This window comes from Artemia franciscana, chromosome 17, assembly GCF_032884065.1.
Source record: "Artemia franciscana chromosome 17, ASM3288406v1, whole genome shotgun sequence".
NCBI classification, from domain to species: domain Eukaryota; kingdom Metazoa; phylum Arthropoda; class Branchiopoda; order Anostraca; family Artemiidae; genus Artemia; species Artemia franciscana.
In genome coordinates, this window is record NC_088879.1 from 42,768,013 (window position 1) to 42,788,303 (window position 20,291).

A 20,291-nucleotide genomic window follows, 5' to 3' on the forward strand; every position below is an offset into this window, starting at 1 on the left:
ACACTTAAGCAAATTAGCCTAACTTATTAATTTATTTTGATTGCATAGGCTATGCAAAGAGCCAGAAAGAGATTTGCAAATAAGACCCATTTTTTCCCTTTGCTGGAAATTTTCCCTATGTGTAAGATGATGATAGTACTTCTCAATTTTAAAAAAGTCTTAGGTTGAATTCCAAATTCAGTGAATTTATTGAAAAGAAATTTTACAATTTTGGTAGTGTGTTAGATGACAGAATTCATGATTAACAATCAACAAGAAGAGCATGTAAAAGGCCTTGGAATGAATTTTATACCAAAAAATTTTTCCGAAGAGTACTCAGCAATTTCTTAAAGTTTCTTGGTGATTACACAACACCACAATGATCACATGAATACAGACAACATAGTAATGCATACAGGTAAAGACACACAATTTGATATTTATTTATTTGAAACAAAACAAAATGAACCATAGACTTGTCTCATTAAAAATAAACAATAAATAAAATGAGAATAAACAAGAATTTTACTCCCGTGCATTGATTGGTATGACAATAACAAATAATTCCTCTAGGCTGAAGATAAATAAGCAAATACATCAGAATGCATGAAGAGACAAACTTATGAAACTCTTCTTAGGGACACTGAGTAAATAGATTATACGAATGCCATTGTTTTATATGTTGCTGTTCATAAAAACAGACTCCAGCCAAGGCTTTTTTAAAAGCTATAATTTGTTCCATGATTTAATGGACCAATTTACAAAAGAACCTTTCTTAAAATCTTTCTCTCAAAACCCTTAAAACCTAATATAAAATTCATTAACTAAGTTCAATCTATCCCTCCTGGATTGGAGAGATAGTTGGCTCAAACATCTAAGTCTAGGCAAGTATTTCAAATAAGGAACAAATTTTGATGCCTGATATACATAGATAAATGATAGGAAATATATACAAGATCAGGGGCAAATCTCAAGCATTTTTATGGGGGGGCAAGAGGGGTTTAGACCTGGATATTCAAGGGGCATGGGCTCTATAATATCTTTTTCAAAATTATCAAAGGGGGTAGCTATACCCTTTTGCCTCCCCCCAAAGATGTCACTGTACAAGATATCAGAACTAACATAGGGACAAGATTAACACACTATTTGTTTCTTTTTTTTATGTTATTTCTGAATATTGCCTTAATTCACACTTCAGTGCAAATTAAGAACCATCTTGATCTGTGAATTGCTCCATAGTTGATGATGTAATTGATTAAGTGAGTCCCACTAGTGCACCCAGAAACACATGTTGAAAGCTTTATCATTGGGTGCTGAGGTGTATCTGAGAGACTATTCCAGTGCTTGACTTCATGGCAGGAGAGAAACTGCTGTTGGTGTTGGGTTTTGACTGATGGCCTGAACAGCTTCTTCAAATGTACCCTCCTGTCAGTGACAATATTTTGGGAAGTTGACAAACGAATTGGGGGGGGGGGTCTTGTGAAGTATCTACCAGTCACATGCATATCAACTTTTTACTTTCAGTATACCAGTGTAGATAATTTTAACTCCTTCAAACATTAATAATAAGGCTTGTCTTTCATCTTTGTTACTGCCTTATTAGCTCTTCTTTGTACCCCTTCCAGAAGCCATATGTCACCCTTGTATTCTGGTGACGACGATAATATGCACATTCAAAAGTTAGGCACTGCTTGTAATCCCCCCTCCCTTGTCCTGATGTTCCCGTATATAGCCCAAGTAATATATGAAAAATGAAAGAAAACAGTGAAATTCTTACTTCATAATATGTAGGATGCTTTTATTAATCAGACTATCATATTTACTTCCTGTATTACCAACTTTTAAAAATCATTTCAGTAAATATATAAGAAATTCCATAGCTGAAATACAGACAAGGTGAGCACCAGTATTGCCAACATGACACAATTTAGAGGTATTGGTACAATGCAGTACATTTCGATGTTTCATGGTACAATCAAATATTTCTGGTATATTTGGGCTGCATTAGCCAGTTCAAAATTTATTTTTCCTGATTTTTTGAATTCTTCAAGTCACCTCTGAAGGATTTAAGTAAAAGAAAACAGATGTGCATCAACTTGACACAAGAAGGAATCACTGCAAATTTCAAACTAACTTCATGAAAGAGACAATCAAATAGTTTTCTATTTTTTTAATATAATTTCTCAAAATAGTTTTCTGGGAGTATAAAGATATTAAAAAAAAAAATAATAATGCTAATTTTTAAGCAGCATTCACATGCATGTCTACCTAGAATCTCATGTCTGGCCAGAAATCAATGTCTAGGAAATTACTGTTCACTAGAAGAATTCAGTTTTTAGCTACAAATTTAGTTGCAAATAGATTACAGTTGTCATTTAAAGCTGATCAAGAGAGCTTATACAGACAAAACTTTCAAAATTGTAGTTTTGAAAGTTTTTATTGTCTCACTATCCCTATTTTTATTGCCACAAGATAACATCTCTCACTATCCCTATTTCTATTCTCACTATCTCAATTCTCTCACTATAAACATCAATTCTCTATAAACATCAATTCTCTCACTATCCCTATTTTTATTGCCACAGGATAACATCTCTCACTATCCCTTTTTTTATTCTCACTATCTCAATTCTCTCACTATAAACATCAATTCTCTCACTATCCCTATTTTTATTGTCACAGGATATGTCTGGTGTTGCATATTTGCCTATATTGAAAAAAAAATTAATGAGAAAACAAAATTAAATTTCAGTTTAAAGATGTAAACATAAATGGTGAAACTTGACACTTTCTGATTGACTGTAATAAAAAATCCAGAGTCTAGAACTGGATGTTTAGCTGTAACTTGTCTAGCCAAACACCAAATTTTACATGTGAACAGTAGTTTTCTAGACATTGAAATTAAAATCAGAATTTAAAGTACCACAAAACCATAGTGGGAAGAGAGCAAATCTTTTTTTTTTATAATTACGTTTATCAAGATTGCATCAGAATTTTCGCAAAAGATGTGATAAAGCAGGCATAGGATGTGTGCAAATGTGCCTTGAAATTTGATGTAGTAAAACAGTAAAACAAAAATTAAATTTCAGTTTAAAAATGTAAACATAAATGATGAAAATAGTGAAACTTGACACATTTGGTTGGCTGTAATAAAAAATTCTAGACTTTGAGTTCTAGGTTCTAGAACTGAATGCTTAGCTGTAACTTGTCTAGCTAAACACCAAATTTTACATGTGAACAATAGTTTTCTTGACATCGATGTCTGGCCAGACTCATGTCAAGACAAGGGATTTTAGCTAGACATGCATGTAAATGCTGCTTGACTGAATAGAAGTAACAGTAGACTTTTTTCTTAATTTTTACCTGTCTTGCATTTTGTAATTGTTCATTCTGGCTTCAAGTATGTTAAGAATGGCAGTTATTTTCTCCTAATTATTAAAACTCCTGTTTCTTCTATTATTCTCCTATTTCTTATTCATACTATTCTCCTATTTCCCCTATTACTAAAATTCTTCCTATTCTCCAATTTTAAATTCAGTATTTCATTTATTCTTTGTTATTAAAGTTTTCCTATTTCTTCTATTATTCTCCTATTCCCTGTTCTTGTTATTCTCCCTATTCTTAAAATTTAGTATTTCATTTTCTCCTTAGTATTATAATAATTATGAGAAAAGAACTTCATGCATATGTAACATCTAATTACTTGTTTTTCTACAAGTTATAAATTTTTTTTAACCTTTGTCAAATCATTCTCTAACTGTGGTGAGCCATATGGTTGTTTTTTTTCATCGAATTCATACCCTCCCCCTCCCCCTTGAAAAAAACTGCTCTTTTCATCCATGTATTTGGAGATTGCAGCATCTTTGAAGCAATGAGGGTAGCCCTTTAGTTCGTTTTAGACGTTTTTGCAACCTTCTTTTTATTGATTGCCAGTTTTCAATTTTATGAGCCACTTATTCCCTTCAATTGGTGGTTCTTGTGGGGAGTTTTCTTACTAAAGAGGGCCTCTCTAACTTAGCTGAGCATCAGAGAGCCGAAATCTTTACTCTTCTCTGTTAAAGAATCTTGTCAGTAGAGCCTTGTTAGAAAGCCATAGATTAAATTTCTTCAGCAGATTCTCTTACTATGAGTAATGGGCAAATATTAAGCCAAGCCAAATTGCAACAGATACATTAAGGCAAAAATATAAGTTGTTGGGTAGCTGTATTAAAAAGCTTTGACCAAGCTTTGACCAAGCTTTGCAAGAGTCTAGTTAGACTGAGCCTGGGGTTTGGTATATGTGTTGCATATCTGACTGTGAATAAGACTATCATGACCACGAATGATCTTGAATAAGGCCAGAGGAGGGTAACAAAGGGCATAAAAGATTTTAATGATGTCCCTTGTCCATCTTGTCTATAAGTTTAAAATACCATCTCTCATATATTGAGACGAGACAGTGCTACCACCAAAAAACTTCTTAAGGCTGAAAACATGATTTCCAAACTTTTTCAACAGGATATTTCAAACAAAACTTCTGGTCACCCCCAGAGGAAACAAGCTAACACCTGACTAAGAAACACTTCCTTCTTAAATAGATTTATATGTATTTTTTGTTGTTGACATGGCTAAAATATGCATAGCTGTTCTTTTGGAGGGGCAACTGGGGCAATTGTCCCAGATGCCATGGCTAGGGGGCAATTGTCCCAGATGCCATGGCTAGGGGGACATCCCAGCCAGTGAATTGTCCACTTTGATCCAATTTTTCACTTTCTTCTGTCTTTTTTGCTTATATTTGAATTGGAGGGGGGTGCTGTAATTAATTTTTCCCTGGGCCTACCCCAGGCTAATTTTTCCACCAATCCTAGGAATGGCTCTGAAAATATGTCCTGGGATAGTGCGGGTATCTCTATTGGTCAGGATTTCAGCTGAAATCCTTTAAAAATCTGGCAATGTTGGACGTGCTAAAAATTTGGGAACCTGAACAGAATTTTACTGTTAGAATTTAGAGATGAGTCATTTAGTCATGGATTGAGTTGATGCTCAGCCATGGATTAGGATTAGTCATGGATTAGGATGATGTTACTTTTAAAAATCAATGATCTTCACATAAAAGATAATTATAAATACAAAAATATATATCCGTTGATTTTTATATATACATAAATATAAAAACACATAAATCCATTGATTTTTGAATTGAAAAGGGAATAGTTGTGGGAAAAGTTGTGGGAAAAGTCAAGTCATGGCCAATTGTAGAAAAGCCAAGACAGATTGCCCAATTAAATGGGTATCAAGTCAAGGTTAATTTTACCCCTTTGATTGTCGTTGTTACTGTCTCCCACTTATGCTACATCTCTCATGCATGTCACTACAAAATGCCGAACTAGAGTCAACTTTGTTGGAGGGTTTCCCCAGGGAACACACGCTGGTTGCAGTAGTTTACTTGAAAATTTTCAACTATACTTGAAAATTTTCCTCTCATGCATGTCACTCCACAATGCCGAACTGAAAAAAATGATCATATTTTTTCAGTTGCCTACAAAAAAATCATTGTTGAATAATCCTCCAATAAAAATGTAGATGTCACTAACATTCTCAAGGTGTTTGACAAATCTGAATGTTTCCTTCAACAAATTTCGAAAAACAATTTTGTAAATTAGCAGCAAGTCACTATTCTGTATTTCACAGTTTAATGCTAACTAAAAAAAATGTTTCGCCAGCCTTGTTGAAGGAAACTATCAGATATTAATCAAGAGCCCAAATTGAGCTCAGAAACTTTTCAATCTTTTAACTCTAGGCCTTCTCTAGAGTTCTCCTTTGCTAGAATATTCTATGAAAATAAACTCGTACTTTGATAAATAGGGCCCAAGTTTCAGGGGCGTATTTAGAGCAAAATCTTTGGAGGGGGCAATGTGACAAGGGTGCCAACAATTGATAAATTTATTTAAAAAAGAAGAGTGAAAAACAGAAAAAAACAATCCTTGTTAATTATCCCAAAAATACTAGGTACGTGTAAAGTTGGGCATGCGTATATGTGCTCCTGGGCATGCGTATAATGGGCCAACCATTGTGAATTTTTGGACATATAATGTAGTTAACACCATAAGTAGACTGATCAGGTTTTTTTGTGAACAGAGTAGAAAAGAAAAAATATAATATTTCCATCTAGATGAACTAATTCGTCAGTGGTACGTAAGGCCAGTTAAAAGGGCCAGGGACTCGAGCTGCTTACAACCTAGAGGGTCTTTAGATGGGTATCCATATGTACCCTAGGCGTACACCATAGAAACTTGGGACTTCTTTGGGGGGAAAACAGTGGAAAGAATCCATAAAAGTGACATAATCCATTTGCAATATATGGTCTGTGAGGGCTAAAGAAACAGAAAAGAAAAAGAAATAATAAAAAGGAAGAAAGGAAAATAATAATAAAGGGACATAACAAGAACAAAGTGAAATAAAAAAAAGGTAACACGATCCAATTTGCTGCTTAAGCCGAAAAGAAGCCATTCACAAGGGTAGGAGGTGCAAGCAAAAAAGAAGCATGTTGGCTGTATGTCCAATTTGGCTTTTCAATTGTCTTGTTTCTAGTTTGTAGTAAGATTAAGTCCATTTGTAACTGATGTGTGCACCTGTATGTTTGCCCCAAGCCCAGATGCTAAGAACCCTCTACATAAAGGGCATGTTGTTTCATACCCTCACTACTGCTTATGTTTTCCATTTAGTACTTTATGCAAGTTAAAGAGACTGATATTATGCACTATAGTGAGAAGTTAGTCTTCTGATTCCCTTCCCCCTAATGACCAGGACTATGACTTGATGACGTTCTCCTGTATGTTACGTTTTAGAAATTTATGCGAAACACATTTTTTTTTTTTTTTGGCTACTTTATGATCGGCTCTTTATTAGGCTGCAGCTATTGCAGCAACCATGGTTTGGCAAAATAAAGATGGTTTGGCAACAATGCAAAATAAAGATGTTCTTTACCCCATATTTTCTGGGCTATATGCGCTTTTGACCTTTAATGTGACATTATCATTACCTTTTGTTATTTTTAATTCATTTGAAATCTCATGAAAAATAAAAAAGTAATATGCAGGGTATGTGCAGTTGTGTCCTTTAATGTGGCATTATTTTTTGATGCCCTTCCCCCAAATATCTGGGCTGTGTGCAGTTGTGACCTTTAATGTGGCATTATCATTATCTTTTGATATTTTCAATTCATTTGATATTTCATGAAAGACAAAAAAGTAATAATATGCAAGCTATGGGAAAAGCCGGGGATGCCCTTCCCTCAACCGTCTGGGCTGTGTACAGTTGTATCCTTTAATGTGGTATTATCTTTTGATATTTTTAATTCATTTGTTATTTTGTGAAAGATTAAAAAGTAATAATATGCAAGTTATGGGAGAAGCCCCTTGATACTCTTCCCCCAATTATCTGGGCTGTGTGCAGTTATGACCTTTAATGTGGCATTATCATTATCTTGACAATTCTAATTGATTTGATTTCTCCTGAAAAAAAGTAATGAAATGCTAGTTATGGGATTAGCCCCTAGATGCCCTGATCAAATTTATATGGGCTATATGCAGTTATAACCTTTAATATGACATTATTATTACCTTTTGATATTTCTATTGCATTTGGTATCATGAAAGATGAAAAACTAATAATATGCAAGTTATGGGAAAGCCTCTTGATGTCCTCCTCCAAACTATATGGGATATGCGCCGTTTTGACTTTTAATGTGGTGTATATATACATGATTTTTTTTGTGAGACTCTATTCATTAATTTATTTAAAGTGTAAATAAATATAAAATAAACTGTAAAATTTAGTATGGCAAGTGTGTGAAACAGAGCAAGTTATCCTTAAGATAAAATTACGAAAATGGCAGTGTTTTTGCTCTAAATCTAATTTTTCCAAGCATTAGACCCACCACTGGTTTTACTTGCGTTATCAATTAAATTAATTTTTTAAGCAAGTGTTTGGGGCGTCTTTTCTGTTTATGTTATTGTTATGTTTATGTTTTCTGTTTATGTTATTGTTATTAGATGAAAGTCTTCCTTTTATGAAGTAAAATTTTGTTTCAGCTAGTATTTAAGACTTCCTTTCAGTAGTAGGAAAAAATTAACCAATTTTAAAGCTTACGAATAATTAAAATTTAAAATAGTTGGATACACTAGCAAATTGTGAAAGTAATTGAAACAATGAATAGAAATTAGTGCTTTCAAAAACTCCTTTAGAAAAATGTTAGATTCTTCATGGGATAAAAACATTTTGGTAATATATGGAAAGAATTGTATTTTATTAACCTCTCACATGCAGAAAAGAAACCCCGAGTTGAGGTATATTATCTCTAATAATAGGTCTCAAACAGAGAATTGAAATTAATGCCACTTCTTTTGGTTAGATTTCTCATATTCTTCATTATATATATATATATATATATATATATATATATATATATATATATATATATATATATATATATATATATATATATATATATATATATATATATATACATATATATATATATATATATATATATATATATATATATATATATATATATATATATATATATATATATATATATATATATATATATATATACATATTACACAAAAAATTAAATGCGTTTTATAAGCATAAATAGGCCTACTAAGTTTGGTGACCCCCTAGGTTGTAATCCTTACTAGCCTGTTGAGTAAATCAATGTTAGAAAGGAATTTAAGGAATCGTCATCTAGCTTGTTTGAACATGTCTATTCCTAAATTTATCCTGAATATGTTGTTTTCATTATATTTTCACAGCTCTTTATTAACAATTTCAGACTTAATTTCTTGTTGGAGGGTCCAGCATAATAATATCCTCTAAGATTGGTCTGAAGGACCCCTGTCCCAATAAATTGGTGTCCACAAACGTTCGTTCGTGCTGCCTAAAAGGACCTCTGCCCAGGAAAAGTCTCTAAGAACACTCCCCCACCCTTCCTACCTATTGGTTGGTCATTTTTGAAATTGGGTCCACTGTCATGCCTGGGCCTACACTGCATAGAAAGATGACTCTTCATCCTCCCAACTAAGAATCACCCCTCAGAAAAAATTAATGTTAGAATGCAGTATATATCGGTTTTAAGCGTCCAACTGTAAAAATACTCCAATAGGACTACCTTTCCTGGCAAAATTTTGGCTATGTGCACTTATGTCTATTAGTTGTATAGTTGTACAATATATATGGTAGAGATTTTTGGAACTTAGAAATAAGATGTAAGACCTATTGGGAACATGCGCCACAATTGTTGCTTAAGAATATAGATATTTTCAAAATAGTGTATGGTTCAAATATAAATTATCTACTAAAGTGACCTTAGAATGTCCTGTTTGAACTACGTATTTTAACGTTTAACAACATTATTTTTCTGTCTACTTGAACTTTTTGTTAAACCAATTCGTTTTGTTATTTCCAAATTACGTATTCAGTTTCTTTCGATAACCTTTATAAAATTCCTTATAACCTAACCGAAAATCGTCTTGTGACAAAATGTCTTAGAACCAAAAATCATACACTTCTTTTATACAGAAACATACCCCCCTTACTTTCCTCTCAAGCATAAAAGAAAAAAAATCTGAAATATTTTATTGCTCTTTATGAGATTTCACAATTTATGCATTAATCTCTTAAACTTTACCACAGTAAGATCCTACTCGTTGCCCCATCTATGTATATGCCTATTAAACTATACCATAGTAAGATGCCATTGCTATAAGAACATAGATTGCATTGCTTAAAAACATAGAGATATTCAAAATAGTGTATGGTTCAAGTAGAAATTATCTGCTAAAATGACTTTAGAATGTCCCTTTTAACGTATTTTAAAATTGTCTGGTGTAACTCATTTTTGGCATTGAATGAACTTTTTAAAATAAAAATATTACAAGACTTTTATTTCTAGAAAAATGGGCAATATCATCTTTTTTACACTTAATATGGGCTAATCTAATGTTCATTTAAAAAGCAGTAACGTTGAAGAAGAAATGCATATTTCCTTTTTCGAAGGAAAATGTAACTAATAGGATTCTATTTCTAGAAAATGACCTCAGAGTCTAAACAAGCAAAAAGTAATATTTATTACTTTTTTTGCAGTACCAACACTTTTGCGTAAAAAGAACATAAAAGAAGGGGTAAAATGTTATTGTCCACGCCTCTAAAATCTAGGTATAGATGGTCTTATGGTAGCTCCAAATTGCTAAATTTTGAGGTCAATAGTTAATTAGAATTGCAATTTTTGGGTATTACTTTCAAGAATCAACAACAATGCCCGCAATTGGGGAGAGTTCTGTTAAGCCCCTATAACAAAAGAACGAATTGTCAACTTTACTATTTACCTCAGCTCCGTTGTTACTTATACAATATTACCGCTGCTCAGCCATCTTACTCCCTTTTTATGGCACTCGGTATTAACCAAGTGACATATAACAATCGCAAATTATGTTGGTCTGTCGGTCCCGGTTTTGTTACTTTAGGCACTTCCAGGTAAGCTAGGACGATGAAATTTGGCAGACGTATCAGAGACCGGAACAGATTAAATTAGAAATAGTCGTTTTCCGATTTGACCATCTGGGGGGGGGAGTGAGGGGCCGGTTAATTCGAAAAAATAGAAAAAATTAAGTATTTTTAACTTACGAACGGTTGATCAGATCTTAATGAAATTTGGTGGATAGAAATGAAGCTTGGTGGATAGAATAAGCAAATTTCGTAGAAACGTGACTGACGTAACTGTACTGGATTCGCTCTCTTTGGGGGAGTTGTGGGGAGGGGTTCAGTGACTTGGTGATTTTGGTGCCTTTGGACGTGCTAGGACGATGAAGATTGGTAGGCGTGTCAGGGAGCTGCACAAATTGACTTGATAAAGTCGTTTCCCCATGATTCGACCATCTGGGGGGGCTAAAGGGATAGGAAAAATTAGGGAAAATGAGGTATTTATAAATTACGATTGGGTGATCGGATCTTAATGAATTTCGATATTTAGAAGGACATCGTGACTCAGCTGATAAAGTCGTTTTCCCCGTTTTGACCATCTGAGGGGCTGAAGGGAGAGGAAAAATTAGAAAAATTGAGGTATTTTTAATTTACGAGCGGGTGATCGGATCTTAATGAATTTTGATATTTAGGACCTCGTGACTCACAGCTCTTATTTTAAATCCTGACTGGCATTAAGCCTCTGATTTTCCTTTTAAAGCATTCTATTGATTTTTAGAATGTTGTTAGAGCTCATCAACGATACCAGCAGGAGACTTTTCCAGCATATATATATATACATATATATATATATATATATATATATATATATATATATATATTGATCGGATCTTAATGAATTTTGAAGTTTGGAAGAATATCGTGTCTCAGAGCTCTTATTTTAAATCTCGACTGGATCCGGTGACTTTTGGGGGAATTGAGGGGGGCAACCTAAAATCTCGGAAAGCGCTTAGAGTTGAGGGACCGGGATAAAACATGATGGGAAAATAAGCGGAAGTCCTAGATACGTGATTAACATAACCGGAACGGATCTGTTCTTTTTGGAGGGGTTGGGGGGGGGGGGTAATTCTGAAAATTAGAAAAAATGAGGTATTTTTAACTTACGAAGGAGTGATCCGATCTTAATGAATTTTGAAGTTTGGAAGAATATCGTGTCTTACAGCTCTTATTTTAAATCCCGACTGGATCCGGTGACTTTGGGGGGAGTTGAGGGGGGAACCTAAAATCACGGAAAACGCTTATAGTTGAGGAATCGGGATGAAACTTGGTGGGAAAAATAAGCACAAGTCCTAGATACGTGATTGACATAACCGGAACGGATCCTCTCTCCTCTCTATTTGAGGGAGTTGTGGGTGAGGTTAATTCTGAAAAATTAGAAAAAATGAGGTATTTTTAACTTACGAAGGGGTGATTGGATCTTAATGAAATTTGATTTTTGGAAGGATATTAGGGGGGGGGGGGTGTTAATTCTAAAAAACTAGGAAAAATTAGGTATTTTTGACTTACGAAAGAGTGATCGTATCTTAATGAAATTTCATATTTAGAAGGACCTCGAAACTCAGATCTCTTATTTTAAATCCCGGAGATGTTGGAAAACGCTTAAAGCGGAGAGATCAGGATGAAACTTGGTGGAAAGAATAAGCACAAGTCCAAGATAGGAGACTGACATAATCGGACCGGATCCGCTCTCTTTGGTGGAGTTGGGGGAGGGGGAGTAATTTAGAAAAATTAGAAAAAATGAGGTATTTGTAACTTAGGAACGGGGGATCAGATCTTGATGAAATTTGACATCTAGAAGGACTTGTGTTTTAGAACTCTCATTTTAAATCTCGACCAGATCCGATGACATTGAAGAAAGTTGGAGGGGGAAACCGGAATTCTTGGAAAACGTGAAAATCGAGGTATCTTGCGAATGGGGGATCGGATCTTAATGAAACTTGATATATAGAAGAATCTTATGTCTCAGATTCTCCATTTTCAATTCGAATAGGATCCGGGGACATAGCGGGTTAGAGGGGGGAAACAGAAATCTTGGAAACCGGAAGTCTTGGAAAACCCTTAGAGTGGAGAGATCGGGATGAAACTTTATGGGAAGAATAAGCCCAAGTTATACATACGAGATTGACATAATTGGTATGGATCCGTTCTCTTTGAGGGAGTTGGGGATTGTTAATTTGGAAAAATCAGAAAAATTGAGGTATTTTTAACTTAAGAGCGCGTGACCGGATCTTAATGAAATTTGATATTTAGAAGGAACTCATGTCTCAGAGCTCTTATTTCAAATTCCGACCAGATCTTTTGACATTGGGGGAAGTTGGAGGGGAGAACCGGAAAATGCTCATAAATGTTGTAGATACGTTATTGACGTAACCGGATTGGATCCGTTCTCTTTGTTGGAGTTAGGTGGTGGGGCTCAGTGCTTTGGCGAGTTTGGTGCTTCTGGACGTGCTAGGACGATGAAAATTGGTAGGCGTGTCAGGGAGCTGCACAAATTGACTTATTAGAAAAATTGAGGTATTTTTAATTTACGAGTGGGTGATCGGATTTTAATTAATTTTGATATTTAGAAGGACCCTCGTGACTCAACGCTCTTATCTTAAATCCCGACCGGCATAAAGCCTCTGATTTTCCTTTTAAAGCCAATCTATTGATTCGTCACAAAATTCGTTAAAGCCAATATTTGTGAGTATACCAATTCAAGTCCAAGATCTTCACTCTTTTTCTCTTACTTTTTGAATATACGTGGGCTTGATGTATTCCACCAAAGCAATCAGGGTATTTTATAAGAATTGATAGAGATAAAATATTTTGTTGTTACTTCTTTTCATAGAATTAAGTTTAAAAGAGGTTGGTGAGACAATTATACCAAATAGGGGAATGGTAAGCCATGAATACAAAAATGGAGGTAGAATCCCTCTGCCCTCCCCAAGATTGTTGCCTCCCCCAACGGCTAGAGACAGCCGTTGCCAAGTTGCCTATAGGAACTATGGAGGGAGACGAGAAGGTTTGACAACATGGGCTGTGACACATTTGCTTGTAGGAATTCTTAATACTTACAATATAAAGTGTTTGTTTGGAATTAAAAAAAACAAACATCTGTGATTAGTTTGGGAAGAGGGGAAAATATTCAAATATTTTTTTTGGGGGGGAGTATCGGAACATTTTTCAAGGTGGTGTGGGGGACTAAGACCAAAAAAAACTAATTTTTGTGGTTCTAGTTTTTTTTTTATTCTTTTTTGTAGCGGCTCTGGTTCAATATTAGGGGATTTCATCCCTCTCTGTCATATGTGCAGAGAGGGTTAAAATAAATTGAAATATTTACCAAGAGCAAAATTTTGGATTCCTTTTAATTTTAAAGAAAAAAAAATCACCAGCAAAATTTTTCTGTGAAATCTATTTAAAGTGAAGTTTGGTAGTGGTAGAGTTTGGTAGTGATTTGTTTCAGTTCATTTCCTTTTATAAATAAGAAATGTTTGTAAATAAATTTAGATGAAACAATATAACAATATAGAATAACATAAATGTAAATATGGTATACGATATACATAGATAACATACATTATAATGAATTATGTTCACAAATTAAAAATATGAACCCGTATAAAGCTAGACTTGATAGAATCAGAATATGGTTTAATTCATTTCCTGTTTATTATTGAAAGGAGGCTATCTATCAAATTTTAGTTTTTGAAAGATTGTATAGATTAAATACACCTCTAAACTAATTTCCAAATTCGTGTAAAGCATCATTTGAACTTTTAAGGTACTAAGGTACTCAAAATAAGAACATTTTTGCCTCCTGGACAGGGGTGTAATTTTCTATTGGGCAGGAAGGAACTGCCCCCCCCCCCCCCACCCTTTGGCTGAAACTTAGCGCCTTAAAGAATCTTGTCAGAGCTAAGATAGCCCTATATAATTCAATTATCCACAGAAACTGCTCAGTTTTCTTTAGTATACCTTTGCCTTTATTCAATTTATTTATAACCCATCTTTTACTAAAAAAAAGGGCGAAACGCCCTTAAGAAGGAATAATAAAAAAAAATTGCTATGAATTAATACAAATCAACACCAAGAGACAATCAAATAAATAATGCAGACAAAGCATGAGATGCTATCGACATAGAAGAACGAAAATCATGTAGCCTTTTATCAATAACACATATAGGTGAAACTAGGCAGAATTTATTCATTAAGTAACCATTTCTAGTCCAAGGAGGGTAAACGAGAAGGAATATATATTATGGTACTATATAGCTCGTATTTTCACTGTCATTTTCACTTCACTTGGGAAAATTGGCTCAACCCCCCCCCCTCACCTGTATTTTGACGAATTCACACCACTATTCCAAAAACTATCTCAGTTCTATTCATACTTTTATGAAAATGCAACTTTATTTATTATTTTTTTATTTATTATTTTATTATTATTTTTATTATTTATTATTTTATATTATTTTATATTTATTATTTATTATTTTATATTATTTTTTATTTATTATTTTATATTATTTTTTATTTATTATTTTTTATGAAATGCAACTTTTTATGAATTTTTTAAGCATTTCAAAATTGTTAAGTTATTAGGGTAATATCAAATTATCGTCAGTGTTGCCATATTGAATCGTAAATATAAATTAGCAAAACTAATAGCTAAATTTGGCAACGTTTTTCTCCATAATAATTCAAACATTAAGAATCTATTGACCCCTAAAGACGCCTACACCTTCTAAGAAAAGCTGCACTTTTTCGAAGAAAACCTGTAATTTCTTAAACTGTTCGGTGCTGTATTTTTTAGCTTATTTTTGATGATTTTTCATCCGCTTTTTTTTAAATTTGGTACTCGCTGCTATCAAAAACTGCATGGCTGCTTGTGAAGGTCTTTTCATTAAAATTTGAATTTCTGATTTGTCCTAATTTTAAGAATATATGATTTTGTAGCCTTCCATTTAATCAATTTTATCAATTAGACTTTGTTTCCACTGTCCTTTGTACTTTAAAGCCAAACAGTATCTCAGTAGTGGTTCTGGCCTCTCTTGAGCCCGGGGCAGATTAATTTATGCATTTTTTGTTTATTAACACAATTTGGCCAACTGCGCCCTCTACTTTATTTTAATAAAAGTTCAAATGTTGCAGAATAATTATAACCGTTAGATTGTTTATTTGAAATTTCGCGCCCCTAAAATTTCTGCCCCTTGGTCAAATGTCCCTCTTCCCCCCACCCTAAAACTGCCTCTGTAATATCTAGATATACGGTGAAAAATTTGGCAAAATTTATTTCAGAAGACCCACGGGTGTCCAAAGTGCCTGTAGTGAAGAATAAGCAATAAAGTTCCGTCAAAAGTGAAATAAATTAATCTTAAAGAAAGTTACTTTTCTGGATAATATTTGCTTTTAGAGCCTCTCTCTTGGATAAATTATCGTTGGTTTTTTTTTTGAAACCCTCGTGTACCTATCTAACAGAAGAGCAAAATGAATCTTTAAGTTGCTAAAACGCAACTAATGTTTGGGCTCATACACAAATATCCTTAGTTGATAAATGATTGTTTCAAATTTAGTTTAAAGGTGTATTTCAAAAGATTTAAAAAATTTGCATCATGTAGTATGCGAAACGATTCAATTTCTGAGCATATAAATTTTTAGGTTGTAAGAAACCCCGGCGAGGACAGCAGAATTGGTGATTCATCTCGGGCAATTGGTGATTCATCTCGGGTGATTCATAAGACATGGCTGATCCACTAAGTCTTCTGAGGCAGTACAATGTCAATAAGAAGGAAATTGTTGAGAGAGACAACCAAATTATTTTTGGAGAGTTTTCTTCGCCTAAAACTGTAAAGACTAATTATATTGTGTGGGGTTCTGGTAAAGATAATGCACCTAAGCAGTATTATACTCTTGAATGTTTGCTTTATTTATTGAAAAATATCCACCTTCAGCATCCGACATATGTCAGACAAGCTGCCGCAGAGAATATACCTGTAGTGGTGCGACCCGATAGAAAGGATTTACTTGCCTACTTGAATGGTGAAACTACCACTTCGGCAAGTATTGATAAATCTGCTCCGTTGGAGATACCGATTCAAGTGAAAAGAACAGCAGGATCTATCCTTTCATCCTTAAGGGATGATGAAAGTGGAGAAACACTTGCTAAAAGACCCCGATTTGAGGATGATGCTGTTCAAAAGGTTAAAGATCAGCTTGCTGCAAAGCTAGACGCACCGAAAGACGCCAGCGTAAGTATTGATAGATCACTGTCAGAGGCTCTTTCCATAGAGAAATTGGCGGCAATTAAGGCCAAGGTGCTGGCAAATAAGCGAAAGACGATCCGCATCGGTGATGACGTAGAAAGCTCAGGGATTCGTGGTATGCTTGATGACGTTGATCTTACAAAAGATATTTTATCAAGAGAAAGGCAGTGGAGAACCAGAACCACTGTTTTACAAGGACCCCCTGCGAAGACGTTCAGTAAAAATATATTTAATATATTGCAAGCACTGAAGGCCAAAGAAGATGGGCGTATGAAACCACCCCATCCAGTAGCTCCTCTAGCTGGTATACCAACAACACCAAGAATGCAGTCTCAGCCTGCTTCATATAGTCGGTATCATCAAGAAAGCTTTAGAGTTGATAAAGAAACAGAAGGCTTTAAGATCGATACTATGGGCTCTTATCACGGCATGAACTTCAAAACTGTGACAGAAGGGTCTCAAGCACGTCGTGGAATGATGCCACCTCGTTCTTCTAATCCTCCCAAGGCTCCACAACAACAGCAACCCCAGAAGAGAGTATCCAAGACGCCCATTATTGTTGTCCCTTCAGTAAAATCGCTAATTACTATGTTGAATGCAAAAGACATCCTTCAAGATTTGAAATTTATATCCTCTGAAGATAAAAGGGCTGCTGGAGCCAAAAAAGAATCTGACCTACTTATTCAGCGTCGAAAAGAAAGCAACTTGACAGTACCGTACAGAGTGACAGATAATCCGCAGAAACTTTCCCCCGCGGAATGGGACCGTGTTGTTGCCGTCTTTGTTCAAGGCCAAACCTGGCAATTTAAAGGTTGGCCGTGGAACGGTGACCCAACGTCCATCTTTGTACATGTCAAGGCCTTTCATATAAAGTTTGATGACATGCCCCTTGATGCTAACGTTGGTAAATGGGCTGTAACCCTAATTAATTTATCAAGAAACAAGCGGCACTTAGATAGAGCAGCGATGCTTGATTTTTGGGAAGCGCTAGATAAACATATTTTGAAGAATAAACCCAGTCTACGGTTTTAGAAGTGATCTGAAGATCGGCGAAAAGCACGAATTAGTTTTTAGCTCTTTGGTGTGTATTATGGATTATTTTCGGTTGTCAATAAATATTAATATTTTGTTTCATTACCATTAAAAGAAAACAGTGGTTTCCAATGAGTTTTCTAAATTGTTTTATTGGCATTAGTTTATCTTTGCTTTTTAGTCAACATCTAACTGCTCCATTTTGCGTTAAAGCAAATATTTTTTTTTGAAGTCCAGAAAAATCATTGTATTGGCTACTAGTGATAGTATTAATAAATGTACTATTTAGTTTCCTTAGTATTAAAAGAAAAGGTGATTAGTATTATCATCGTCAATAGGTGATAGGTGCACATAGCCAAAATTTAGGGTAGGAGAGTGGAGACTAAGTCGAGTATCTATTTTAATACGTGTTTTGCACAATCATCCCGGGGGGGAGGGGTGGGGCTTGGGGGAAGTGGGGGTGTGCAGGTATTGGTTCTCTACTTCTTAGAACTGTAGTTGATTTCTTTTTTCCTTTGAAGATGGAATACTAAAATTGCCCCTGCTTTAAAATAAAAAAAAAAAAAAAACACATGAATTCAATTTAGTAAAATAATTTAGATCAATTTTGGTTTTGAAGAAGTCAGCATTTTTGCTTGATTGTGGTATTAAACCAATCTTTCTTTTCCAGAATACCAGATAATAATGCTAGATGCAAACAGCCTACTTTTTTTTACTTTGAAATAAATACTTTTTATTTACTTTTTGCTTTGAAATAAAAAAAAAATTATGAATTCAATTTAGCAAAATAATTTGGATCAATTTTGGTTTTGAATAAGTCAGCGTTTTTGCTTCATTGTGGTATTAAACCAATCTTTCTTTTCCAGAATACCAGATAATAATGCTAGATGCAAACAACCTAGGTTTTTTTTTACTTTGAAATAAATATTTTTTATTTACTTTTTGCTTTGAAATATAAAAAAATCATGAATTCAATTTAGCAAAATAATTTGGATCAATTTTGGTTTTGAATAAGTCAGCGTTTTTGCTTCATTGTGGTATTAAACCAATCTTTCTTTTCCAGAATACCAGATAATAATGCTAGATGCGAACAGCCTACATTTTTTTAGGGGGGAGCAGGAATTTCATACAGTATCTAGTTTTTGTAATGTTTACGCCTAACTTCCACCTTCCCTTGGGGGTGGTGTGAAGGTTAACATCTAATATATGCAAGTAGGGGTGCGTTCCTCCTTACATCTATAGTTTGAAATTGTTCCTTTAGAAGATGAGATGCTTCTCCTATTTAGAAATCAAATTTTTTGTGCCCTACTAAAAAATTTTGTCTACTTTCATTTACCATAAATTTATTTTGTTCTTAATTGAAAAATTAAATCATAAATAACATTTCTACTTAGTGTTAGATAATTTTGCTGTCTTTTATTAAATAATTCAATTTATTGTCTCGTATTTTAAATAAATTTATTCATGTAATACGATTGATTGAATAACCTAAATTAATTTGGTTTTAAATAACTGTAATATTTTATTTGATTACAGTAAAGTGAAGTTTTTTATATATTTTTGAAAGTGAAGTCTCATCATTGATGTTTGCTTTTTTAATTGGCATCTTATCCGTGTCACTCTTAAAGAACATCTTACTTTTAAGACTAACTGAGATATTAGTCACCACTTCTGAATGAGCCAGAAAGGGCAATTTTTTCTCACCAGCCAGCTCTTTGAACATGTTTTTAAATTTTTGGTTACTGTGGGCCGTGTTCATTCTTTACTAGGTTGCAGCTACCCGCTACAGCCGTGGTAAGTCGAAGTGTTTACGTCATATTTCGTACTGCAATTTGCAGATGAACAGGGTTAGATGCTTTGGTAAGAGAGGCGAGCCAAAGTATTACGGAACGGTGTCAGGTTTTATTTTCATGTTTTATTTTTGTTTTATAAAAAGATAATGTTTTTATGTTTTATTTTTATTTTACAAAAAGACAATATTTTTAGTTTTTTCTTTTGTTTTGTTTATATTTTATATAAATACAACGTTTTTAGGTTTTATTTTCATTTTTTATTTTATAAAAAGACAACGATTTTAGGTTTTTATTTTATTTAATATTATCATTTCGGTACATACCTTGTTTCATGTTATTTCTACATTTTATTTCATATTTAGATGAAATTATAATTTCACATTTTGTATATTCCAACTTCTTTTCTTCGGATTTAAATGATGACTTCAGAATGTGAGAGGAATCTCATCTAACTGCTTGTATGGATGCTTCATCTTTTGTAGTTGGTGATTGGTCCGATAAAAAAAATAAAATAATTAAAAATCACATAATAGAAATATGAATTACGTAGAATTGTGTTAATTGTAAAAGATGGGAAAACTTCCGTTTTTACGGATACCGCAACAAACACTTACATGAATGCGACCGGACACTTATATCGCGGAAAAGGAGCTAAAAACGCGGTTTTAAGAATACATTTTACGTAGGCATGAATCTTAAATCGTTATTATAAAGAGTA

General features: G+C 33.9%; 2 protein-coding genes across 3 annotated transcripts in view; both read left to right on the plus strand.

Moving 5' to 3' along the window:
• Positions 1 to 20,291, plus strand: part of LOC136038269 (insulin-like peptide receptor) — a 258,331-nt gene that overhangs the window by 1,784 nt on the left and 236,256 nt on the right. The gene's annotated exons all lie outside the window — the stretch shown is intronic.
• On the plus strand, positions 16,227 to 17,780 carry LOC136037588 (parafibromin-like). Its single transcript, XM_065720309.1, has one exon. It carries the CDS (start codon positions 16,227 to 16,229, stop codon positions 17,778 to 17,780), a length of 1,554 nt encoding a protein of 517 aa, XP_065576381.1.

Bases quoted from the DNA above. Each gene is read 5' to 3' on its own strand.
- LOC136037588 (XM_065720309.1), top strand. From the start codon at position 16,227: ATGGCTGATCCACTAAGTCTTCTGAGGCAGTACAATGTCAATAAGAAG.